This window comes from Schistocerca gregaria, chromosome 1 (genome assembly GCF_023897955.1).
Source record: "Schistocerca gregaria isolate iqSchGreg1 chromosome 1, iqSchGreg1.2, whole genome shotgun sequence".
Lineage (NCBI taxonomy): Eukaryota > Metazoa > Arthropoda > Insecta > Orthoptera > Acrididae > Schistocerca > Schistocerca gregaria.
In genome coordinates, this window is record NC_064920.1 from 176,178,449 (window position 1) to 176,205,609 (window position 27,161).

Below are 27,161 nucleotides of genomic sequence, written 5' to 3' on the forward strand. Positions count from 1 at the left end.
GGCGCCGTTCAGGTGAGCGCCACAATCAGGACTGCATACGACCGAGGCACACAGGGCCAACACCCGGCATCATGGTGTGGGGAGCGATCTCCTACACTGGCCGTACACCTCTGGTGATCGTCGAGGGGACACTGAATAGTGCACGGTACATCCAAACCGTCATCGAACCCATCGTTCTACCATTCCTAGACCGGCAAGGGAACTTGCTGTTCCAACAGAACAATGCACGTCCGCATGTATCCCGTGCCACCCACCGTGCTCTAGAAGGTGTAAGTCAACTAATCTGGCCAGCAAGATCTCCGGATCTGTCCCCCATTGAGCATGTTTGGGACTGGATGAAGCGTCGTCTGACGCGGTCTGCACGTCCAGCACGAACGCTGGTCCAACTGAGGCGCCAGATGGAAATGGCATGGCAAGCCGTTCCACAGGACTACATCCAGCATCTCTACGATCGTCTCCATGGGAGAATAGCAGCCTGCATTGCTGCGAAAGGTGGATATACACTGTACTAGTGCCGACATTGTGCATGCTCTGTTGCCTGTGTCTATGTGCCTGTGGTTCTGTCAGTGTGATCATGTGATGTATCTGACCCCAGGAATGTGTCAATAAAGTTTCCCCTTCCTGGGACAATGAATTCACGGTGTTCTTATTTCAATTTCCAGGAGTGTAGATGGCCGTGTAGTACATCCACTCATTGTTAATTCTCGAACATATAGACCATCAAAGTACACCAGACAGCACTCTACATATTTCTAGCACCTCGAGCGATGTGCTCAATTCACGACCTATCTCTATGAGAATGGGACTCACAGAACATTCTCGATGTCTTAGGACAAAGTTAGAGACTGAAAGACCCTCTACACTGGTCTTGACCAACCCACGCTCTGCACTATTACAGATTTAATCTGCAGCCAACCAGAAGAAGACTGCTACATTCCACGACTTGAATGAAAGAAGCTTGCTGAATCCTCGCCCATCCAAGTGCACAAGATTTCTCCAGATGGGCGCATGCCGAAGAGGTTAGCACTCCTTATCGTTGTACAGTAACAGATTTGAAAGTGTTGTGATGTAATAGCAGACGGTGAAGAAGAACAAGAAACGGGAGATTTTTACACACGTTAAAGCTCCAGACAGATGGAGTTCGGAGCATTTTACGTAAATCAACTACGCTATCAATTTTAAAGTATTGTTCCAGTGCCTGGGATCAGTACAAGGAGGGTATTACAAAGAGAGAACATAAACACACCCGCTCCTATGGCTACACGGTTCTGCACTTAAAACAGGCTATAATGTTAGGCCACTTGAGTTTCCAGCCTATCACTCGCGTGGAATGTAACGCTGTTAATATTCCAATATAAGAAATATATTTCCAGAGCATGTCATACATCCTTCTTGTAGGTTTCTCTGCGATAAACTATGGTAACAAACTGTAAAATGAAAAAAAGCTACTTCCTTAAAACATTGGCTCATTGTGATATATGCACAATACAGCTTTCCAGAGATGGATAGCGTCCACTGTTTACATTTGATCACCGTTCAGAATGTTCACGTTCGAGCACGGTTCAGAAATTATACTATGCCCACATCAGTCCTATATGAAATGCCCGTTAGTAAAGGAGAATACCTCTTACAAGCAAACAGATTTGACACATAGCAGCAATGTCCGACATGTGTAATTACAAATCATGCTACCACTATCTCTGTAAACAGTTCATCTGTCAATCAAATGTATACATGGGGATTGCAGTGCCTCACAAACACCTATTGCTAACTTACAATCGTCTTAGTTACGAAATAAAAGTCTCAATTTCACCTAAATGCGACAGGGGGATGAAGTACATCACATAAACCTCCGTTCGTTTAGAGAAATTTGTCGAAGCAGGACGGTCACGTTTCATCACACATGAGATGAAAGTTCTCTGATGACCGAGAGGTTAGCCGTTAACGATCGCACGTAGACTGTGCCCTAAATCACATACAGAATACGTGTTTGTATGCGAGGCGAATGCAGGCTGTGCCCAGCGACTGATGCATCCCAATAGGACAGCGGAAAAATGATCAAATGACCTTTAGCAACATCTCCCTCTCTAGAATGCATCATTCTGCCATTAAATCGTACCTTGTTACAGCTCCATCTCAATCGATCACCTCATCCACTCTCTGTTATCCTTTAACGTAAATGCATTTAAGTTTACCGGCAGATGGTTATCTTTCTGAAAAGCGTCAAATACAGTAGTCAACTCTCGTGTATCACTGTTACCTCAATAGACATACAGTAGAATGCCGCCTCGATGGAAAAAAGTGGCTGTTTCCCTGGATTCTTTCGCTTCCATGTCGACGTTTTCTCTGATTCCTCTTGCAGTCGCGTACTTGTTCACATGCACAAATTGTTCTGCACCACCCAGAAGACACGCAAGTACATCCTCAATTTCCCCTCATTTCGGTGTATATTCCCTCAATTTACAAATATTTTCCTGTCATTTTGCGCAATTCTATCGATTTTATGTCAGTTCTGCCCGTGCAGAATAACCTAAGGACAGCACACACAACCATGCCCGAAGCAGGATTCGAACCTGCGACCGTAGCACCAGCGCGGTTCCGGACTGAAGCGCCTAGAACCGCTCGGCCAAAACGGCCGGGAGGGAGCAACAGCTGTGACGGAACGTCCCGAACGTGGCCGATCCAACAAACGTTTATGGATGTTTTCCATAACTGAGAATTCCATAGTGTAGCTTGTAACTAGCATCTTACGCAGAAGCCGTTTTCACATTTCAAACTGGCTCTATCCTCTGTCGAACTTGTACGAAACTTCGCACACGTGTAGAAGAAACATGGTTTTAAGCACCATGTATGCCCTTAAAAAAGGAATCACGACGAAGCAATTATCCTAAAGGGATGGAAATCGATAGATTCATTTTATATTAAAGAGAAATAAATGATTACAGTTTTAGAAAAACTGGATGATGAGAAGGACCTTTACAAATTTAGGAAGTCAACAATGCGCTGATCCATCTCTAGTACTTTTGCAAGCAGTTATTCAAGTTAGCATTGATTAATAGAGTTGTTGGATATCCTTTTGAGCAATATCGTGCCGCCGGGCGGAGTGGCCGAGCGGTTCTAGGCACTACAGTCTGTAACCACGTGACCTCTACGGTCGCAGGTTCGAATCCTGGCTCGGGCATGGATGTCCTTAGGTTAGTTATGTTTAAGTAGTTATAAGTTGTAGGGGACTGATGACCTCAGAAGTTAAGTCCCATAGTGCTCACAGCCATTTGAACCATTTTGAATATCGTGCCCATTTCTGTCCAACTGGCAAGTTAGATAGTCAAAACCCCGAATTGATTGGAAGTCCGGCACATAACACTCCAAACATTCTCAAATGGGGAGAGAACAGGAAAACTTGCTGGTCGTGGTAGGGGTTTAAAGGCTCGAAGACAAGCAGTATAAACTATCGCCGTATACATGTGCGCATTATCTTGTTACAAAATCAGTCCAGAATGGCTTGTCATGAAGGGCAAACAAAAGCGGCGAATAATATCGTCTACGAACCGCCTTGCTGTAAAGCTCCTGCGGATAACAGTCAATGGGATGTTGCTGTGAAAATAAATGGCACCTCAGACCACCAGAACTGGTTGTCGTGCCGTACGGGGGCCACAGTCAGGCTGGTATCACTCCGCTGTCTCGAGGATCTAGAGCTAAGTCTTCGAGTTAGTTCGAAGTAGGTCTCTTCACGGAGGACAACTGTATTTCAGACAACGAAAGGATTTTCTCAGTTTGTGACTTTCTTTCTCTTGAGTCAGGGCCGGTAGCTGAGTGGTCAGTACGGCGACCTGTCACCCCAAGGGGCCCGGGTTAGATACCCCGCTGGGTCAGAGACTTTCTCCCCTCAGGGACTGGGTGTTGTGTTGTCCTCATTATCATTTCATCATCATCAGTGGAAGGCAACGGGAAACCACCAGTGGAATCACTTCCCAAGACGCTCATGCGGTGGACCTCTCTGACGAGGCTTCCCCCAAGACAAGACCCACCGTAAGGCAGAACACAAAGTTAAAAATTTTCTCTTGAACAAGTCATCCAGTTTTTCTGTAACTGTAATCAATTGTTTGTCTCTACATGTATAGTGCACCTATCCCACTCGGATAAATTCCTGCGTAATAGGGAAGTGACCAATAGATACCACAACAGGTTGACCCGCTAGTATAAAAGGAGACGGTGTTGTGTTGTGAGGAGAGAAGCGAGTAAGAGCATAATGGGTCAATAGGGAGAGAACAGTGATTTCCAACGCGAAATAGTCATTAGGTGTCACCTGAGTAACAAAATCCACCAGGGATATTTCAACCACTCTGCAGGAGCCCAAGTGGCTATTGGAAACGCAAAGGAACAGCTACAGATAAACCGAGAGCAGGCAGACATCATGTACTGGCGGACAGAGACCATCTAGTAATGCGTAGTTTGGTTGCAAAATATCGTATCAAATAAGCGAAAGGAATCACTCGTGAGTTCCAAAATGCTACCAGCCAGTGCAGCTAGCACATTGACAGTGCGTAGGGAGTTAAAAAGAAAAGGGTTCAATGGTAGAGCAGCTACGCGCAAGCCACACATTTCCGTACCCATCAATAAGCGACGCTTAAAGGTGGTAAAAAGAGCAATGCAGCTGGACAGTGGATGACTGGAAACGAATGATTTGCAGCGATGAATTACGCTCACCTTGCGGCATTCCGACGTGTCTGAGTTTGGCGGCTGCTTGGAGAATGCTACCTCTCACTATTTCTTTAGTGCCAACAGTAGAGCACAAAACAGGTAGTGTTACGGTATGAGGGTATTTACGACCTCCCAGCGTGATGGAATAGCTGTGGATCAGCAAATTCTGTTAATGAGTACATCGATAAAACCACTCCAAAGTTGCGAATTTTACTTTTTTCTATTAAATCGATGACTAGTTTCGAGCCGGGACCCGTTTTCTAATCATCACACGGGGCAGCAAACCAGATTTACACTCATGTACAATACAAGAGCTACCAAATTATTTTAAGCACATGCCAAAAACGTAGAACATACCGTATTAAAAGAAAATGATGAAGATTTTTTAAATGTTGGGCTCCATAAGGTTCCCTTTCTGTGCAGCGACTGTGGAATATAAAATTATAAAGAATGTAGCAACCAGTCGCGGAGACATAATTTATTTATCTTGTTCCATATCGATTCCGACTGATATCAGCCATCACCGATGCGTTTTTCTAATCGATACATGCCATAAGTAGAAGTACTGTCCTTGGCAGATTTCTATCATAGATGATGATGACATGAATATTATTGAACATACATCGGATATCTTGCAACGCCGGCTGGTGTAGCCGAGCGGTACTAGGCGCTACAGTCTGGAACCGCGCGACAGCTACGGTCGCAGGTTCGAATCCTGCCTCGGGCATGGATGTGTGTGATGTCCTTAGGTTAGTTAGGTTTAAGTAGTTCTAAGTTGTAGGGGACTCATGACCTCAGAAGTTAAGTCCCATAGTGCTCACAGCCATTTGAACAATTTTTTTGCCTTGCAACGTGCTGTTCGGAAGAGTCGTCCACCCCGTCGCACTCTTACGGTTTTATCGACAGACCTGAAGGTTTATTGATGTCAGTTCCGTCCAGCACTACTTCAGACATTAGCCGAGTCCATGCAAAGTCGTGTTGCGGCACTCATTCGTGCTCGCCGGAGGGTTTTCGGGGGCGGTGTCCGGATACTTTTGATGACATAGTGTTTATAGAGGGCCACATATCCTACTGAACTTTCCTGTTCTACATAGTTATCCTCCTGTCTGTTACATAAAAATAAATAGTATTTACAGCAAAACTGAAAGTGTCAATGTTTGATTCAGGATTTATTCGAAAATTGTCGATTGGCATCCTATAACATGGCAATGTTTTAGTAAAAATTAAAAAGGAAAATACAGATCTATACACACAGTGTAAGAAAACGTAATTTTCTGAGGAACAGGTAAAATTAGAAAAAAGTAGCAAAACAAAAATATGACAAACACTGCTCCAAAACTTTCACAACTAAATTTCTCACTTACGAACAATACCAGGAAACTCTTGCCTTTGAACAAGGTGAGGAACGTTCTCCTGGGTACAAAATAACAGTAATAATTATGCATAATTTTTGTATTTGTGCTTGTAAAGCATATGTGCACCAAAAGTTATTCGTTAGGGTACATAAAAGCGCAGAAATTACGCGAACGACAATTTTTTATTACTTACAAAACGCGGTGCACATTTTGCAAGGATATGAAATGCGGTTATATTTTGTGGGGATATAAAATAGACAACGTATTAACACTGAATGATGTGCGTTTCTAATTATGTGCAAAACTAACAAAAAACAAAAAGAAGTCATCGGTCTCCAGTTCCGCTACCCCACATTCATTTATGTTTCTTTCCCCACCAATGCAATCAGTCCCAGCATTTACTACGTCATTTATGTACTGTAACAAAACTACTGAATCATAGCGGAAGTAGAGTGCAACTGCAGTCAGTCTAGATAAGCATATTTTATCATTAGTGGGGACTACTCGTTTTATAAATAACCAGCCCTGGTCACAGTACGGTTTATGGAACAAGACATATAAACGGCAAATCGCTAAAACTACTCCACCTATTGAACTACAAGCACACTTGAACACAGTTACTATATATGACATGACGGTAGTATCTGTTACCGAAAGAACAGTAACGGTAGATGACCATGCAGCTTTGCTAGAAATGAAATGGTAATTGAATGGACACCCTAGCTGCAAACAGGCGTTGATGTACTTCATCGGGGACATGTTGAAAATATGTGCCCCACCGGGACTCGAACACGAGATTTCCTGCTTACATGGCAGAAGCTCTATCCATCTGAGCCACGGAGGGCACAGAGTATAGTGCGCCTGCATGGACTTTCCCTTGCACGCTCGCCGTGAGACCCACATTCCCAACATGTCCGCACCACTACATTCGTAGAGCGTCTAATAGATGTTTGCCCATCATACTCATTACTCGAGGCAGATTAATCTACGAAGTCCCGTACGAGTTCGGGCATAGCGTGTGCGTTTGCACACAAGAAGGTCAATGGCTGGGAAGCCATATTTTAACTATATATGATGGTAGTATCTGTTCCCGAAAGAACAGTTACCATAGATGACCGTGCAGCTTTGCTGCCACGAGTAATGAGTATGCTGGGCAAACATCCCTTAGGCGCACTGCGAATGTAGTGGTGTGGACATGCTGGGAATGTGGGTCTCACGGGGAGCGTGCAAGGGATAAGTCTCTGCAGGCGCACTATCCTCTGTGAGCTCGGTGGCTCATCTTGGGTCGGACAACGAGATGGAAATCCGCGTTTACATGAAGTGTGAATATGCAAAAATCAGGATGTATCTCAACCACAAGAAGCACTATGACAACAAGCTGAAGGTCATTTTTGAAAGAATGGGTATCGGTTAAATAAGTGAAACCACTACAACACCTTGAACGAGAACGAACAGAAGAAAATTAAAAGTTGTTGTGGTTGGCAGGAGAGCCAACACCGTGTTACTAAAGGAGACCGAAATGCACGCGTTTTAGCTCACGCAGGCTGGCGTGAGGTCTGGAACATGACAAGGGAATTAGGATTGAGAAAAACGAACTTAGCTGGTGGAATACTTAACTTTAATCCATTAATGATGAACGTCACTCTTGACGGTACATGATTTACAATATCAATAGAAACCGATCATGGCGCCATGCTAGGTCGTAGCAAATAACGTAGCTGAAGGCATGCTAACTATCGTCTCGGCAAATGACAGCGTATTTTGTCAGTGAACCATCGCTAGCAAAGTCGGCTGTACAACTGGGGCGAGTGCTAGGAAGTCTCCCTAGATCGGTCTGCAATAGTGGTGACACGCGGGTCCGACGTATTCTACCGGACCGCGGCCGATTTAAAGGCTACCACCTAGCAAATGTGGTGTCTGGCGGTGACACTACAAAAGTCACTTTTGTTCTTATTATTATTTACTATTACCTTGCTTCCGGAACTTCTTTGTTACACGAAGAGATTTTTCCAAAACCTTTTGTTCAGAACTTCTAAAGATTTTGTGTGACTCAAGAAGAATTGTTAAGTTTTATCAGTGTTCAGTTTCTACTCAGAGAAGAGGTTTCTTTGTCTTTCTTACATCATTGAATAGGAATATTTGTGTTAAGATTTCTACACACTTTAGTGCTATGACCCAACAGGGGACATGAAAAAAGAGGTGGGAGGGGTTTGGGCCTCGACGCACTGGCAGTGCCGTGAAGAGACCCCACTGCTAGGAAAAAAAAAAAAAAAAAACAAAAAAAAATTAATAAAGTTGGTTAGAGTGAGCAACTGCAGAACGAAAGGTCCCAAAAAAAGAAGAAGATGGATAAAGTGTCTGTCATGTAAACAGGAGATCCCGGGTTCGAGTCCCGGTCGGTGGTGGTGGTGGTGGTTAGTGTTTAACGTCCCGTCGACAACGAGGTCATTAGAGACGGAGCGCAAGCTCGTGTTAGGGAAGGACTGGGAAGGAAATCGGCCGTGCCCTTTCAAAGGAACCATCCCGGCATTTGCCTGAAACGATTTAGGGAAATCACGGAAAACCTAAATCAGGATGGCCGGAGACGGGATTGAACCGTCGTCCTCCCGAATGCGAGTCCAGTGTGCGTCCCGGTCGGAGCACACATTTTCAATATGTCCCCGATGAAGTACATCAGCGCCTGTTTGCATCTAGGGTGTCCATTCAATTGTCATTTCAGAACACAGTTATGTACCCAGAATCGCACGCGATTAGCTTCTAGTAAGCGAAGCGGCGTTAGTGCCGGCGGTGTCGTCGCTGGCTCGCAGCAGCTCGTGGGAGCAGAGCAGCTTACCCAGTGGTGGGGAGGGGGCGGTACGTCCCTGCGCTTGTGCAGCTGCGCCGCGTACGCCATCCGGAACGCCTGGCCCACGGCAGCGTGCAGCTCCTCTGCCTGAAACACAGCACACCGTCAGGTCAGCTGGCCCCTCAAGAAAACAGCACACAGTAGTGGGAGCTAGGATTACAGTTTTGGCTCATTCAGTTACCGCTGCGTCACCCGCAGGTTTCAGACGAGATTATGACCCTACATCGGGAATTAATAGACTTTGAAAGGTGAAATGGTAGGTGGATCTAAACACACGGGACGTTCTGCTTCGGAAATCGTTAGGGAATTCAATATTCTACCACCCACAGCGACGAGAGCGGCCGACAACACCATATTTCTGGCATTACCTCTCACCACGGGTATTTAGTGGCCGACGGTATTCGCTTAACGATCGAAAGCAGCGGCGTCTGCGTAGACTTGTCAGTGCTGACAGACAAGCAACACTGCGTGAAATGCTGAAATGAATGTGGGACGTGCGACGAATGTATCCGTTAGGAGAGGGCAGCGACAGCTGGCGTTAGTGGGATGGGGCAACAGACCAACGACGCGAGTGTCTTTGCTAATAGCACGACATCGCTTGCAGCACCTCTCCTAGGCTAGGCACCATATCGATTGGACCTTACACGATTGGAAAACCTCGGTCTGGCCAGATGAATCCGGATTTCAGCTGTTAAGAACTGATGGTAGGTTTAGAGTGAGGCGCAGACTCCATGAAACCATGGGCCCAAGTTAGGACTGAAATTTAATACATGCAGATGACGGCCAATGATCCTTTCAGTGCAGATCCGCACCAAGTTCGAACTCTTACGGGAGAGATGTCACGAGAAATGAGGCTAATGACCAGGGTCACTCCATGTGTTCTATAAGGTGAGTATTTGGGTCTGGCGGGAGGCATGCTAGGGTATTCTATGTTGTTGCAGTGACCACTGTGTGTGGATGGCTTGGTGGTCAGCGTATCTGCCTAGTAAGGCAGGAGACCTGGCTTCGAATCCCTATCCGGCACAAATTTTCAGTTTGCCCCATTGACAGAAATAAATGCCCACTGGCAGCTAATGTCTTTAATTCCTTTGTGTCTTAATGCATACAGATTTGTTGCATGATATCCAGATATCACCAAAGTATAACAAATGAAGCTGCATACTTGACCGTAACCAACATTATAGTCTATAGGAGAAAGTCACCGATCTTGGTGTGCAGCCAGCAAATGTAGTGTCCACACCTTTTAGTGTTTTCTTTCGCAAAAAAATAAAAAATTGTGTGTAGTTGTGATTTACAGAAATTCATTGTTTATTAATTTATGGAAAATTGTGCATTAAAACATGTAGCACAGAGACTCTCGATGGGGTGAGGGCTTTTTCCAGCATCAGAAGACTGAACTCTCAAACACACTATACAACACAGCTAAAGCGTTAGCTTTTAGAAACCTCGTAATTGTCCCCTATTATGACATAGAAGTTAGAAATTTGGTTCAAAATGCCTACAACCTGCGTCTGTAGGGGTGAAAGAAACTTGCCACCCTGTGACGTCATCGCCGTGCTCGGCGCCACCTTTAAAAGTAAGTTGTTGACACATACAAAGGAAAAGGCCAGAGCTCGGAAGTTCAAGTGAGCTATAAGGTGGCTATTTTTTCCATCCGTTCATCTGACTGCTTTGATGCGCTCTGCGAAGAATTCCTGCGTAAGCCACTTCATCTAAGAGTAGCAATTGCAACCTACGACCTCAATTATTAACTAGATGTATCCCAATCTGTGTCTTCCTCTACAGTTTTTACCCTCTACAGATCCCTATAGTACCATGGTCCCCTGATGTCTTAACAAATGGTCTCGCATCCTGTCCATCCCTCTTGTAAGTGTTTTCCATATATTTCTTTTCTTGACGAGTCTGTGGAAACCCTCCTCATTCCTTACCTTATCAGTCCACCTAGTCTGTGGAAACCCTCCTCATTCCTTACCTTATCAGTCCACCTAAGTGTCAAATTCTTCCGTAGCACCACACCTAAAACGCTTATATTCTCTGCCATACAACGCTGTGCTCCGAACGTACATTGTCATATGGCTTAATGATGTTGTGTTGGCACCAGATACTGCCCAGCACTATCCTGGACATGTCACCACACCCCCTTACTCACATTTTCACCCCTTATCTTGACGCCTCTGCTATGGAGGTCAGAACAGCGACCCCAGCATTGAAATAAAACTGGAAACATGTCAGATACACCGTCGCTCAGAATCGACAAGGAATGCCTCAGGGGGGTGGCGTGAAGGATGTCAATGAGATAATCTCTGCCGTTGGGGCGTGCATTTCCACACCTTTCGCAGTCGAAAACGACAGTTTGCAGTGTGTTGAGCAACCTTTGACACTGCTGAGAGCCCCCGACGATTCAGCCCATCTCTAAGAACACCGTGGGCCTGAAACCTCATTGAACGTGAGAGCATGTGTTTGGATTTTACAGCGACCGCAAATTTTGCTTTGGGCACCTGGTGGATCCACGAGGGACCGTTCTAGAAAATCCGGCGAAATCTGAAACTGATTCGAAGCAGCGAAAGGGTTATGCTTTATCAGCACGTTTCGCGCCCTCCTGTAACAGCATCACGGGGGACGGGGTGCAGGGATGGGGGTGTGAAGAAAACGCCGAAGGGTCCTTCTAACACCCACCAGTTCACCAGAAAGCCTCGGTGGCACCCGTGCTCCTTTGCTCGGCACTGTAAAAGCGTCCTGAACAAAGTCAACCATTCACTGATTCCTAAGCGCATTTGTGATATGCAGCATAGAATACGGTATCACCAAGCACGTACCACGTAACGCCGTTAGATTTACCAGTTGCATCCTCACTCACATTAGCTCAGGTCTGCCTAAGCATTCAAGTACCACGGGTAATATTAACCTGTGCTGCACTTGCTTGAATTTAAGAAACATTTTCATTAATGTCCCAGTGATTCACGCTCAAGCTCGTAGTCAGTCAGACACAATAAACTAGAACTGTTACACTGATTACAGTGTGGCTTTCGTCCACTGTTATATCTTTTAATGAGTGTCGTGTTGCTTCTGACCAGACGCTGTCCGCGTTTTCAAGCCACTGAGACGCTACCCCCTCCAATCCATCATGGCGTATATTGTCGATTCTTGCGACCAGTAATTGCGCGAATGGGTCGTTACATACGACTACCGCCATAGTCATTACTGGCCAGGAGGTTCTCTTTTTGCAACTCGGACTAGCAACAGCAGGGCGGGGGTCGGGCGGAGCTGGGATACGTCGGAGCTTTACGAGCCTGCGATCCGCCGAGCGCCACCCCTGCTAAGTTACGTCCTCTAATTACATCCGCCGACACGAACCGCGGCTATTTACGTCTTCCCAGAATCCTCGCATCTGCAGGGAGGTCCAATCTGCGCACCGCGTTTGTACCCGTCACGAAGATTAACATCTCGCGGGCAGACTCTGTCCGATGCTATCGCAGCGGGCTGTCAGTTACAACAATTGTCCGTGATCGATACTGCATCCCAGTAAAAGCTGCGATACGATCTGGTAGCCCCTCTGTGGTCGATGCAGCAGAGTGATGGATCACGCTAGGGAGGAAGGGGCGCCAGTCATACACTCTGCGACAGTGACAAGTTCATTAAAGCCTAAAGAACTGACAGTATTTTCCATCTATATCCTAAAGTATAGTACAAATATGTAGAGGGAAATACCTTTTCTGTCCTCAAATGTTTTCTCTCACAGCAACGTCATATATATATATATATATACGAGGGTCACTCCAAAAGAAATGCACACTACTTTTTAAAAAATCCAGTGAATTCTTTATTCACATCTGTTTTCAACTCATTGAATTTCACCAGGGCCTTTGGGGAACTTCTAGAAATCAGCGACAAAACTGTAATTAACTTAATCATTTATCTGAACACTCTTCTTCTCATTCCCTACCGTGTTCTTCACAAATGCCAAAATAAGTTCAGTGGCATTGAAATCGCAGTGGGACACAGGCAGTCACACTCGTTCAGTTTCCTTATCCACTGGATGTAATACACTTTCCTTAAAGTTTTCTTATGACCTGAGGGTTTCCAGCGGGTCTGCTTCAGTAAATTCCTCGTATGACGTGTGATCAGATGGAAGCCCTATGCTATTGCTTTCTAGCCATTCAGTTACAGAATCCCCCCTCCATTTTGTGACATACTAGATTATCATAACGTGCTATTGAGCCTGATCTACAATCGCAGGTCTGTTTGGTAAGTTCCGAGCCATTCCTCGTGATGTCTGACATCATCTCAGAATTATAACCTGCAACTCCTTTTTGCGCAATAAAACATAAGCCAGTATCTTGCACCAACTCATCTTCGTTCCTATTGTGGTAAATTATAAACGTTGTTCCAGAACCGGGCGGTGTTTGAATTTCTCGTTCCTGCTATCCAAAGTTTCTGAAAAGACCGGCAGCACACCGTTTCTCATCTGTTTAATAAACAGTCCACCCAGTGTTCTGTAAGTGTCTTATTTCCCGCAAGGCCTGCTTCCTTTTTCCTGCTACTCGGTTATTTTCAATCAGCACAGGTCTTTTGTTGGAGCCCAATTTCCAACCAGTAAACCTAAGGGTCGTTTCACTCATATCAGGATAGTCCTCCACTACAGTCTTCAACTTTTCCAATACAACTGCTGCAACTGTAAACTTTATTTGCCAGATCATGGATTTTCTCCTTACGATAACCAGTACAAACTCGTCCAATGCAAACTTCTGTCGCCTACTAGAGCTCTTCTTTGGTGGCGTAAGACATGAAGTTTCTCTTTATTCTCTCGAAATTCTCTTCCCTGTACTTTCATTAATGAAGATAAATTCAGAAGTTCTCTTTACTGGCTGTTATGAGGAACTGCTCATGCCCTGTTCTTTTTTGCCTCAAAGTAAGCACGCGCACTGATCACCATGGACTTTTTACAACATCGTAAATTATGTATGGTTTCACATAACTACACAGCGAATGGCAGCAGTGTTGTTTCCCATCTGACAGGAAGCGCCAATGTAAACACTGCAACTATCAACAAGGAAGTGGAAATATATGTTCATAGGTCTGGCAACCTAACATCCATGAGCACTTGGTGCATAAAGGCGCAAAAGTAAATAAATTAAAAAAGTAACATTAGAGCTTTTTGTACATTTACATGACAGACATGTAACAGCCGTGAAAAGCAACAACAGAGCTTGCATTTGATTTTTCTTTTTGTTCATACGTATCAACATTAAGCGAAATGCAGAACTCTATGTCCGCTATTATTCTCACAGAACTGATCCGACAGTAACGACAGACCTCTTATAAATAGAGAATCGCTGTATCTTTAAACAGCGCGAAGAGAAATGTTAATGTAATTGCGGTCTGGCTTCCGTGAGCCTTCGGAGTTGACACTCCATAAGAAATGCTCCGGGAAACACGATTTCTCTTAAATATTACTGCATAAGTCGCCTCTTTTTCGACTAAAACGTAATACTCATACACCAAATAAAAGGAGACATTTCCACGACTGAGGCAAGGTACAAGACTGTTCGACATGCGATATAACCAGAATACGAACTCATAGTGTAATGTCAGTCATTATACACGCAAAATGGACAATAATATGAAGCAGAGGCCTTATATCGAGAAAAATATTTCAGAATTTCCCGTTGGAGAACAGCGCTCTACAGGGGTGAATCGTGTATTGTAAAAACACGGCCAAAATGAGAGGCCAAGTTTTTGAGATGTTGTGCTGTCGAAATATCTGGAAAATTATGTGGACTGATAAGAATTAAGAAGATTCTCCGCACAATCGGAGAGGAATAGAATGTATAGAAAAGACACGGGGGAGTCATTTACATGGTTGTGGAGGGAGCTGTACACGGTGATCGCAACAGGACAAAAGGGAGACTGGAGCTTTTGAGATGTTGTGCTGTCGAAATATCTGGAACATTATGTGGACTGCTAAGAATTAAGTAGATTCTCCGCACAATCGGCGAGGAATGGAATGTATAGAAAAGACACGGGTGAGTTATTTACATGGTTGTGGAGGGACCTGTACAAGGTGATCGCTACAGGACAAAAGGGAGACTGGAATATATCCAGCAAATAATTTATGATACTAAATCTGCTCTACGAGATTAAGCGGTTGGCACAGGACAGAAAGTCAATGGGGGCTGCGTTCCACGAACCAGAGTACTGATTAAAAAAAGAATCGTTAGTTAATTCTATAGATGTAGCAGTCAGGGCGAACAGGCTCAGATGGTGGGGTCATGTTACACGCATGGGAGAAGCAAGGTTACCCAAGAGACTCATGGGTTCAGCAGTAGAGGGTAGGAGGAGTCGAGGCAGAAGGTACCTGGATTCGGTTAAGTAATAGGTTTAACATCAGAAGAGGCACCAATGTTAGCACTGAATAGGGGAACATGGAGGAATTTTATAAGGGGGCTATGCTCCAGACTGAACGCTGAAAGGCATAATCAGTCTTAAATGATGATGATGATGATGAGTTAATTTGCTCACAGCACGACATATCTACAACTGATTTTGGTGAAAATGTGCAAAGCCACCTGGTCGTAGCACATCCGCATCTATTGACAGTTACGTGACCACGAACCTTCGCCTGTGTTCACTACTCCTACATTATTGGACTCGCCATATCCTTGTTTACCTACGTTGTGCTATCATATCCATGGATGTTATTTTTTAATCACTTTGACACGTTCCTGTATAATATGCAACTGTTCTTGCGTTTCTCGGTGAAATGTGTAACCCATCACAATAAACGAACAGTTGTCAAATTTCGATGCAGAACACTACCAGAATCACAAACCTCTGGGCAAGGTTGTCTTGAAAGAAAGTCAGTCAGTTTGATGTCCCGTCCTACATGAAAATCGTTGTTACTGTTGAACTTACATTTAATGCCATGAACATAGACGTATGACTTGAAGAGGAGGAGGCATCGATAGTGCTCTGATGATGGACCCATGACCTGTGACGTATCATATTGCTCCATATCACGGGAACAAACAGTAAACCAAACTGATCGCCAAAAGTAGCGACTAAGGTGGTCACATCTGACGATGACCAGAATGTTGCGCCTAGTCGCGGCGCTTAGCGTGAGTGTAGTAGATACAGTACCTGAGACGTTTTTCACAGACTGGTGCGCAGTGAACGCATAAGAATGTTGCAAATTAACTGACTTCGAACAGTGTTGATGTTCGGTGCAAGACGCATGGATATCGTACCAGAGATTACACAACAATTCGGGCTGGGCCGCGGTGTTCTCGCGGTTCTAGGCGCGCAGTCCGGAACCGTGCGACTGCCACAGCAGTTGAGTCCCATAGTGCTCAGAGCCATTTGAACCAATTCGGGCTGCCGAGGTCAACAGTGTCTGTGATACTGTGGTACATCTTCAATATCGTAATGTTCCCAGACACGTAGGCCGCCACAATGGACGAGCATTTAACAAACGGATGCCACGTCGTCCCCGGAAAGTCGTACGGGGCGATCGACGGTCTTCTGCGAGTCAGGTCGGTTTAAATTTGCGTCGTCAGGAACCTACACTGAAGCGCCAAAGAAATTCGTATAGGTATGCGTATTCAAATACAGAGATATGTATACAGGCAGAATACGGCGCTGCGGTCGGCAACGCCTATATAAGACAGCAAGTGTCTGGTGCAGTTGTTGGATCGATTACTGCTGCTACAATGTTGGTTATCAAGATTTAAGTGGGTTTGTCGGCGACCGAGCGATGGGACACAACATATCCGAGGTAGCGACGAAGTGGGGATTTTCACGTACGACCATTTCACGAGAATACCGTAAATACGGTAAAACATCGAATCTCCGACATCGCTGCGACCGGAGAAAGATCCAGCGAGAATGGGACCAACGACTTCTGAAGAGAACCGTTCAACGTGACAGAAGTGCAACCCTTCCGCCAATTGCTGCAGATGTCAGTGCTGGACCATCAACAAGTGTTAGCTTACGAACCATTCAACCAAAAATCATGGATATGGGCTTTCGGACCCGAAGGCCCACTCGGGTACCGTGGATGACTGGACGACACAACGATTTACGCCTCGCGTGGGCTCGTCGACATCGACAGTGGACTGTTGCCTGGTCGGATGAGTATCGTTTCAAATTGTATCAAGCGGACGGATGTTTAGGTGTACGGAGACAACCTTATTAAATCATTGACCAGGCATGTCAGCAGGGGACTGTTGAAGTTGGTGGAGACTCTGTAATAGTGTGGGACGTGTGCAGTTGAAAGTGACCCCTGATGCTTCTACATACGACTCTGGCAGTTGACACATGTGTAAGCATCCTGTCTGATCACGTGCGTCCATTCATGCCCACTGTGCATTCCGACGGACTTGGGTAATTCCAACTGAACAATCCTGATGACACTGCTATCCTGAATCAAAGTGAAGAAGAATTACATGATCTTCTGAGTGGAATGAACAATCTAATGAATGCAAAATATGGACTGGGAGTGAATCGCAGAAAGACGAAAGTAATGAGAAGTAGCAGAAATGAGAACAGCGAGGAACCTAACAGCAGGATTGATGGTCACGAAGTAGCTGAAGTTAAATAATTCTGCTACCTACACGGCAAAAGAACTAATGTCGGACGGACATCAAAAGCAGACTAGCACTGGCGAAAATGGCATTCCTGGCCAAGAGAAGTCTACTAGTATTAAACATAGGCCTTAATTTGGGGAAGAAATTTCTGAGAATGTTTATCTGGAGGACAGCACTGTATGGTAGTGAAAAATGGACTGTGAGAAAACCAGAAGAGAATCGAAGCGTCTGAGATGTGGTATTAACAACGATTGTTGAAAATTTGGCGGACTGTACAGTTAAGGAATGAGCAGGTTCTGCACAGAATCGGAAAGGAAAGGTATATGTGGAAAACACTGACAAGGAAAAGGGACAGAATAATCGGAAACCTGTTAAGACATTAGGGAATAACTTCCATGGTATTAGGGGGAGCTATCGAGGGTAGGAATACAGAGGAAGATAGAGATTGGAATACATCCAGCACAGAATTGATGACTCTGAGATGAAGAGGTTGGCACAGGAGAGGAATTCGTGGCGAGCCGCGTCAAAGCAGTCAAAAGATTGATAATTCAAAAAATAAAATGAAATAACATAAAATAAAATAAATATCTACTTTATGACAGCCAGTGTGGCATATTATTGTCATTTAAAATGTTTGACTCGAATATGGCCCCCTTGCTACTAACATAAAGAACTCCATCCGAATTCTCGGAAGGCCCAAAGATAACGACCGACCACCACGTCATTCCAGCCGCTAGGCATTACTCGATGCGGATATGGGGGGGGGGGGGGGGGGGGGAGGGGGGCATGTGGTCAACACACCGCTCTCCTGGCCGATGCCCGTTTTCGTGAGCAGAGCCGCTGGTTCTCAATCAAGTAGCTCCTCAATTGACCTCACCAGGGTTGAGTGCACCCCGCTTGCCAACAGCGTTTGGCAGACCCGGAGCAACTAAAATAAATACAGTTTAAAAATTAATATCATTCGACAGCCTACGTCAGATAAATGGTAGGTAGGTATGTTCCGAGTAGGCCGAAAAGCGTAACAAAACAGGTAACGCGAAAGTGAAACATTTAGCTGGTCACGCTGTTCCCGCGAGAAATACGACTTTGGCCAGCAAAGAGATTCCGTAACGCTGACAGCTAAGCAACGACAATTTATTTCTTTTAGGTGACATGTGGACCAACAGGGAGGATTTAAGATTACAATGTTGTGAGTCTGAAAACTGGCACACGGCTTTCTGACATTTTGCCAATTTCATTACGTCTGAACTTCACGGTCACAGGACATATACCACGTGGTCTGCTATCGAACACTTTCACGGGTAAATGAAGTCATCATAAAGGAGCATAACTAACTAACCTGAAATTGCACGAGTCGTAATCTGGGCGCCTGCAGGTCGTAACTGGTTTCTGGCTGCACGAAAGGTCAAGAAGCGCGTGATGTGGCAAGGTCACAGCCGGCGCAGTGCAGTCTGCTGTCCAGCCACGACGCCTTCCTCCTTCGGACTCAGCAAGGCTGTCTCTGGAGTGGTTCTACAGCTACTGCCGCGAAACGCGTAAAAACAGATTGCCAATTTCAAATACGTCTATTTCATTTGCTTTCATTATCTCCGACCCTCTGTTCTCTGAGCTCGGGCCTGTCGGCACTTTAAAACACTGAGATCTTTGAAGCGTCAGAGTCGGCAAGGTTATCTTGCATGTTTCTCGCATATGGTCAGCGAACACACAAAAGTTATTAATTCGAATATCCTGAGTGTTTAGGTCGGAGAACTTACTACGCAGTTCCTTGTGTGAAAGAGACAGGCACGCAAACAAACAGACCGACAGAGAGAGAGAGAGAATTTGCTCCCTACCGATTTTGCAGTGTAAAGGATGACTTTCGCTCAGCTCTTGTTTTTGAGACAAATTCATTTGTGCTAGTAGCTTTCGATGCTCCGATGTAGAAAATTCTTTTTTCGGTGTTATGATGAAGATCATTTCTGACATTACGTGTCAGAAATGACCTACAACGGATACAGCAAAGCACGCAGGTATGACTTTCAGCCCATGAATTAGAGCTGCACAGCACTCAGATTTCAAGGTGTGTGTTGATTTCGTTGCAGCCACATAAAGAATGTCAGCTATGTATTTATTAGGTGTGCTTACCATTCAGTTATTACGCGCAGTTCCCTCGCATTATATAAAATTTATAATGCTGATATCAAAACAACAACTAATACTTGAGACCCATCCTCATGAATGAAAGCATTCCTCTTGCACTGCATGATACCACCGTCAGACGTTTCTCAGCAGTTACCTAAGCGTATTAAGAACAAGACGACACTGCTGCACTGGATTAGAAATTACTAAACAAATTTGAAAATCAGTTCTTTCAACAGAACAGCAGTTACGGAGATGGGCTCATTACTCGCAGCCTAAAACGGGACAGTGTTATTATTATTATTATTATTATTATTATTCTATCTTCAAAGTCTTCGTTCATTAATTGGTGTTATATTCTCCTTAACTCCGTATGTTGTGCTAATATTTTCAGCCCTATATACATCAAGTATATGGATTGAACGTAAATTAAAGAATAACACAATGAATAGTATCAAAAATTAGATTAGCGATAACATTAAAATTGGCCACCACGAAGTAGCTGAAGTGAAGATAATCTCCTGCTTTGGAAGCTAGATAACATGTAACGGAGGAAGCAAGGAGGACATCAGAGGGAGAGTAGCACAGGCAAAGTGGGCATTCCTGGCCAAAATAATTCTTAATTTGAGGAAGAAATTTCTAAAGATTCATGATTGGAGCGCAGAGAGTGTACTATGAACTGCGGAAGAAGTGGAAAAGAATACAATCAAATCGTTTGAAATGTGATGCTAGTGGATTGATACAGTAAGAAATGAGGAGGTTCTCCGCAGGATCGACGAAGGAAGGAACACAGCGAATAAACCAAGAAGAAGAAGAAGGAACAGGATGACAAGATGTATGTTAGATCACGGTATCAGGAAGGTGTAGAGGGTAAAAACTGCAGAACAAGACAGAGAGTAGAATTTATCCAAAAAATAACTTAGGACGAAAGGTGCAAGTGGTACCATTTGATGATGATCGTCAATTCTTTAAGTGAACAATAAAGGCACTTTCCAAGGAAGGAAACAAATGGAAAACAGTGACAAGACGGAGGGCTACGTTGAAAGCATTTGTGTTCAGACGTCCGAAAAAACTTTTAGCGTACTACAGGAAGCTACCTGACAGACATTCAAATAACTTCAATCACTGTGTCCCCAGCAAAGACTCATAAGGGGGAAGGGTGGACAGCCTATGTTAATATCCTCTACGCCTCTGGTACGCATTGCAGTCTCCACTCCACGATATAGCACGCCATTATAGGAGCCACAAAGAAGTGGCGCGGAGGTTTTAATGTCTACCATTATTGCAGATACGTATTAGATTGGTGCTGTCATTCCGGTTGCAGTAGGTTTATTTACTGATTCTCATTTTTTATCTGTCGGTCACTGTTGTTGTTTGAGTTTACACATTGTCATTTTGTCCTCTAGAGATGGTTAGTGGAGCTGTGGAAGCAAGAAAACTAAATGCCAAGTGGGGAAATCGGAACATTTCCGAAATATTCTTCTGTCTGAGTTCAATAGAGGGGTGACGGCAGGGGAGGCAGCCAGAAACATTTGAGTCGTGTATGGGGATGATGCCACTGCACAGAGCAAGGCAAGAAATATTTTTTCTCGTTTTAAGGAGCATCGTTTTGACATTAGTGACTCTCACCGTACAGGAAGACCTTCGAGATTTGATGAAGATCGTTTAAACGCATTAATCCGCAATGCTCCACGTCATTGTAGTAGAGAACTGGCAAATGTCATGAACTGTGATCAATCCATCATGGTGCGACATTTTCATGCAATGGAGAAGTTTCAAAAATCTGCTGTTTGGGTACCGCATGCTCTAAGCCAAAATCACAAAAACGAGCGTGTGGCCACGTGTGCATCTCTGTTAGCTCGTCATCAAGTGGCTCGTGAACAAAACCGACTATTTCCATCACGTACCGTTACTGGCGACGAGCCATGGTGTCTTTATGCTAACGTAAGGAAAGGAATGGAATGGTTGAGCCCAAACAAAACAGCAACTCCCCGTGCAAAGACCAGCGCGCATCCAAACAAGATAATTCCATCAATCTGGTGCAACAGCGACAATGTGATGTACTACGAACTGCTTCCCTGAGGAGTAACCATCACTGCTGACATTTATTGTCAACAGCTGAGACGTCTTGCAGACGGGCTAGGAAGTCTAAAAAATGGTTCAAATGGCTCTCAGCACTATGGGACTTAACATCTATGGTCATCAGTCCCCTAGAACGTAGAACTACTTAAACCTAACTAACCAAAAGACATCACACAACACCCAGTCATCACGACGCAGAGAAAACCCCTAACCCCGCCGGGAATCGAACCCGGGAACCCGGGCGTGGGAAGCGAGAACGCTACCGCACGACCACGAGCTGCGGACGCTAGGAAGTCTGCGTGAAGTGACACTACTCCACGAAACGCCCGCCAGTTTTTTGTTACAGTGGCGAAAAACACTATACAGGAGTTGCGTTCAAAATGGTTCAAATGGCCCTAAGCACTATGGGACTGAGTCATCAGTACCCTAGACTTAGACTATTTAAACCTAACTACCCTAAGGACATCACACACATCCAAGCCCGAGGCAGGGTACGAACCTGCTACCGGAGCAGCAGCTCGGTTCCAGACTCAAGCACCTAGAACAGCTCGCCCACAGCGGCATGCCAGGAGCTGGGTCAGGAAGTCATTCCCTCTCATCTCATTCACCTGATCTTGTGCCCTCAGATTTTCACCTTTTCCGCTCTGTATCGAACAACCTTCAAGGAACTTCCTTTCCGGATAATAATGCGCTCCGCAGGTGGATTGCCGAGTTCTTCGCCTCAAAACTTAAAACCACGTAATAAAACTGTCTTAAACAGACGTCAAACACTCTGTTTGACGTCTCTTTAAGACAGTGTTATTACTCAGGGAATATAGACGTTGAAATCACCGATGATGGCTGTTAATCAGTTGAAATCGATTTGCCAAATTAAATAAAGAAAACATGATCTTGCGACTGCTTGCAGCTTATCTGGTAACTTTATGGTTTACAGTCGCTGCATAACTTGGGAACCATAGGAGCCCCCCACTCACAAATACAATTCTTGTTTTTGTGGAAAGCAACTGCGAGGAAGAAAACTAAACCGAACATTTTCACAACAAAGCACACTATTTACTTTCTCGCAATGCGTTTTAACAGAAGGACTGTAGAAGGTTTTTTAAAAAAATATGTACAGTCTATGACCGTATGAATGTCCATTAGAGTATCGGGCACAAATATGAAGTAAATTGCTCAGAAACTTTACGAGACTTTTGCTTCTCGCCTGTATGTATTGTATATGCATTTATGTATTATACATATCAAAAATATGTAGCAAAAGTTTGAAGTAAGTCGGTCAATGACTTTTTCGAGGTTCTTGATATCACCGTTAAACCATATCTTGTGTTTCGACATTCGTAGCCCCATGTGTCTCATATTAAATTACTTATCTCGGCGTAGTCAGCGTCTCTTCGGAGGTTTTTAAACTTCAATAACAATCACCCTGAATAGCAGCTGCCATGTGCCATATGAAAAATAAAATGATCACTGAATTGGTTGGGAGCGGGTAGGATGCTGCAGAAACCAGCACGGTTTTAGGAAACAGCAGTCACGCGAGACACAGCTGGTCCTCTTTCTGCATGATATACAACAGGCTCTAGATACCGGCTCCCAGGTTGATGCCATATTTCTCGACTTTCGAAAGGCGTTCGACTCAGTTGCACTGTCGCTTGCTAGAAGAAGTGCGCGCTTACGGTCTATCCAATGACATATGCGGCTGGATAGAACGTTTTCTAACAGACAGGGAGCAGTATGTCGTCCTGAACGGGATGACTTCAACAGAAACAAGAGTAACTTCAGGTGTGCCCCAGGGCAGCGTAATAGATCCTCTGCTTTTTACGATTTACATAAACGATTTGGTTGATGGTATTGACGGCGGCCTTGGACTGTTTGCCCATGATGCTGTAATCTACAGAAAAGTAGTATCACACCGAAAGTAGTGAACAAATCAATGAGGATTTGTAGAAAATAAATGTGTGGTATAATGACTGGCAGTTATCTCTCAATATTAGTAAGTGTAACCTATTGCATATAACAAGTCGAAAATCCCCATTAATGTATGAGTACAAAATAAATGATCAGTCTTTGGAAGCGGTAACATCAGTCAAGTATCTGGGTGTGACTATTCGAAATGATCTCAGATGGAATGATCAGGTTACACACGTAACGGGTAAGGCGAACTCTAGATTGCGGTTTATTGGTAGAATCCTCAAGCGAAGCAGTCCTTCAACAAAACAAATACTCGTATCTTACAATACATTAGTTCGTCCAGTCTTAGAGATTGTTCGTTTGTATGGGACCCTTACCAGTTGGGTCTGATTCAAGAGATTGAGAAGGTCCAAAGAAGAGCGGCAAGATTCGTGACTGGTACATTTAGCCACCGCGAGAGCGTTTCAAGTCTCATAGAAAGTTTGAAGTGGGACACACTTGCAGATAGACGACGCGCTAAACGGAAGGGGCTGCTCAATAAATCCCGAAATCCAGTCTTCACCGAGGATGTGGAGCATATACACTCCTGGAAATGTAAAAAAGAACACATTGACACCGGTGTGTCAGACCCACCATACTTGCTCCGGACACTGCGAGAGGGCTGTACAAGCAATGATCACACGCACGGCACAGCGGACACACCAGGAACCGCGGTGATGGCCGTCGAATGGCGCTAGCGCTGCGCATCATTTGTGCACCGCCGCCGTCAATGTCAGCCAGTTTGCCGTGGCATACGGAGCTCCATCGCAGTCTTTAACACTGGTAGCATGCCGCGACAGCGTAAACGTGAACCGTATGTGCAGGTGACGGACTTTGAGCGAGGGCGTATAAAGAGCATGCGGGAGGCCGGGTGGACGTACCGCCGAATTGCTCAACACGTGGGGCGTGAGGTCTCCACAGTACATCGATGTTGTCGCCAGTGGTCGGCGGAAGGTGCACGTGCCCGTCGACCTGCGACCTGACCGCAGCGACGCACGGATGCACGCCAAGACCGTAGGATCCTACGCAGTGCCGTAGGGGACCGCACCGCCACTTCCCAGCTAATTAGCGACACTGTTGCTCATGGGGTATCGGCGAGGACCATTCGCAACTGTCTCCATGAAGCTGGGCTACGGTCCAGCACACCGTTCGGCCGTCTTCCGCTCACGCCCCAACATCGTGCAGCCCGCCTCCAGTGGTGTCGCGACAGGCGTGAATGGAGGGACGAATGGAGACGTGTCGTCTTCAGCGATGAGAGTCGCTTCTGCCTTGGTGCCAATGATGGTCGTATGCGTGTTTGGCGCCGTGCAGGTGAGCGCCACAATCAGGACTGCATACGACCGAGGCACACAGGGTCAACACCCGGCATCATGGTGTGGGGAGCGATCTCCTACACTGGCCGTACACCTCTGGTAATCGTCTAGGGGACACTGAATAGTGCACGGTACATCCAAACCGTCATCGAACCCATCGTTCTACCATTCCTAGACCGGCAAGGGAACTTGCTGTTCCAACAGGACAATGCACGTCCGCATGTATCCCGTGCCACCCAACGTGCTCTACAAGGTGTAAGTCAACTACCCTGGCCAACAAGATCTCCGGATCTGTCCCCCATTGAGCATGTTTGGGACTGGATGAAGCGTCGTCTCACGCGGTCTGCACGTTCAGCACGAACGCTGGTCCAACTGAGGCGCCAGGTGGAAATGGCATGGCAAGCCGTTCCACAGGACTACATCCAGCATCTCTACGATCATCTCCATGGGAGAATAGCAGCCTGCATTGCTGCGAAATGTGGATATACACTGTACTAGTGCCGACATTGTGCATGCTCTGTTGCCTGTGTCTATGTGCCTGTGGTTCTGTCAGTGTGATCATGTGATGTATCTGACCCCAGGAATGTGTCGATAAAGTTTCCCCTTCCTGGGACAATGAATTCACGGTGTTCTTATTTCAATTTCCAGGAGTGTATTATTAGCGCCAACTTTCAAATCGCGTAATGATCATCATTCAAAGATAAGGGAAATAAGAGCTCGTACTGGGGCGTTCAGACAGTCGTTTTTCCCTAGCGTGATCTGCGAGTGGAACAGAGGGGGGGGGGGGGGGGGGGGGAAATATGACATTGGCGCGAATTATGCTCTCCGCCACACACCTCTTGGTGGCTACCGCAGTATATACGTAGATGTAAATGTAGAGGGAGGTGAGTTAGTTTTCAACGATGGCAGTGCCAGAGGAACAGCGGGCGAACCGCAGCAGGCGGTAGCTTATCGCAGCTTCGACTGCGCGACAAGAAAAACCACACAGCTCGCACACCGCGTTTCCGGGCCAGCGCAACTGTCGCTATCAGCGGGATCCGCGTAAATTCCGCGCCACAGAATGTGTGTCCACGGAGCGGACGCCCCGTGGTGTTCCGTGCTGCGTGTGCCGACCGACTGCCCCTGCAGGTTAGCTTTCCGCCTGCCCCCCCCCCCCCCCCCCCCCCCTTCCTGCCACCGTGTTCCAGCGCCGTGCACGCGTCGCCCTGGGATTTACTGCGCCGTGCTGGAGTTACGCGTGTGGGACACGCCTCGGCGGTCCGTTGCTTTGTTGGTCCACGATTCCGCCTGCGCGCCGACGAGCTGCTGTAACACAGCACAACGCCGAGATCCTTCGTGCACTTGCAGGATTTTCTCCACCACTTAACCCGTCTCGCTGATTTGCCTCGGTTTTTTCCTTTCCTTTCTTTTTTTTTTTTCAGACAGCTACCGAGCGACGCGCGTCTAGCATGAGGCAGCGACTCCATTTAGCTCTTTCACGCCAGTTACTGAGCATACAGCAGTTTTAGCTTCAAAGTACTGCGTGATATAAAGTCCGGGAACACTTCCAATTATTTATTGCACAAGAACTAAACATTGTACAGATGTGATACATACTGCATTTTGAAGAGAAACTATGAAAGTTTAGTTTTACAAACATTCGCTATGCGAACCATGAGTGACCCGGCAGATGTCAATACGGTAATCGATTTCTTGCCACATCCTTGCCAGCATAACATCGGTTACTGTGGCAGACGCTTCCCGTATTCTCTCCCGGAGCTCTGCTACATCACGGCGTAGAGGCGGTACATACACGAAATCTTTATGTTGTTGTTGTGTTACCAGAGAGGCTAAGAGGCCGACTTTTCATATGTAGTTTGCAAAGTAGCAGAATAAACAGATTGTTTGCATGCATGTATAAACCACTTCTGTAGCACTAATACCAGAGATAGTTAGTCTTAAAACACTCACGCAAAAGTGTCAGAAAGTGGGTTACGTAGGTTTCAAAATTTGGAAAATTGTTGTTGTGGTCTTCAGTCCAGAGACTGTTTTGATGCAGCTCTCCATGCTCTATCCTGTGCAAGCTTCTTCATCTCCCAGTACCTACTGCAACCTACATCCTTCTGAATCTGCTTAGTGTAGTCATCTCTTGGTCTCCCTCTACGATTTGTACCCTCCACGCTACGCTCCAATACTAAATTGGTGATCCCTCGATGCCTCAGAATCTGTCCTACCAACC

The 27,161-nt window shown here is 45.6% G+C and overlaps 1 protein-coding gene across 1 annotated transcript in view; it reads right to left on the bottom strand.

Annotated features, from left to right (window-relative positions):
* Positions 1-27,161, bottom strand: part of LOC126336213 (EGFR adapter protein-like) — a 683,614-nt gene that overhangs the window by 109,947 nt on the left and 546,506 nt on the right. Inside the window, exon 2 of the mRNA XM_049999719.1 lies at positions 8,890-8,988. Coding sequence (XP_049855676.1) covers positions 8,890-8,988 — 99 coding nt within the window. The remainder of the gene's footprint in view (positions 1-8,889; positions 8,989-27,161) is intronic.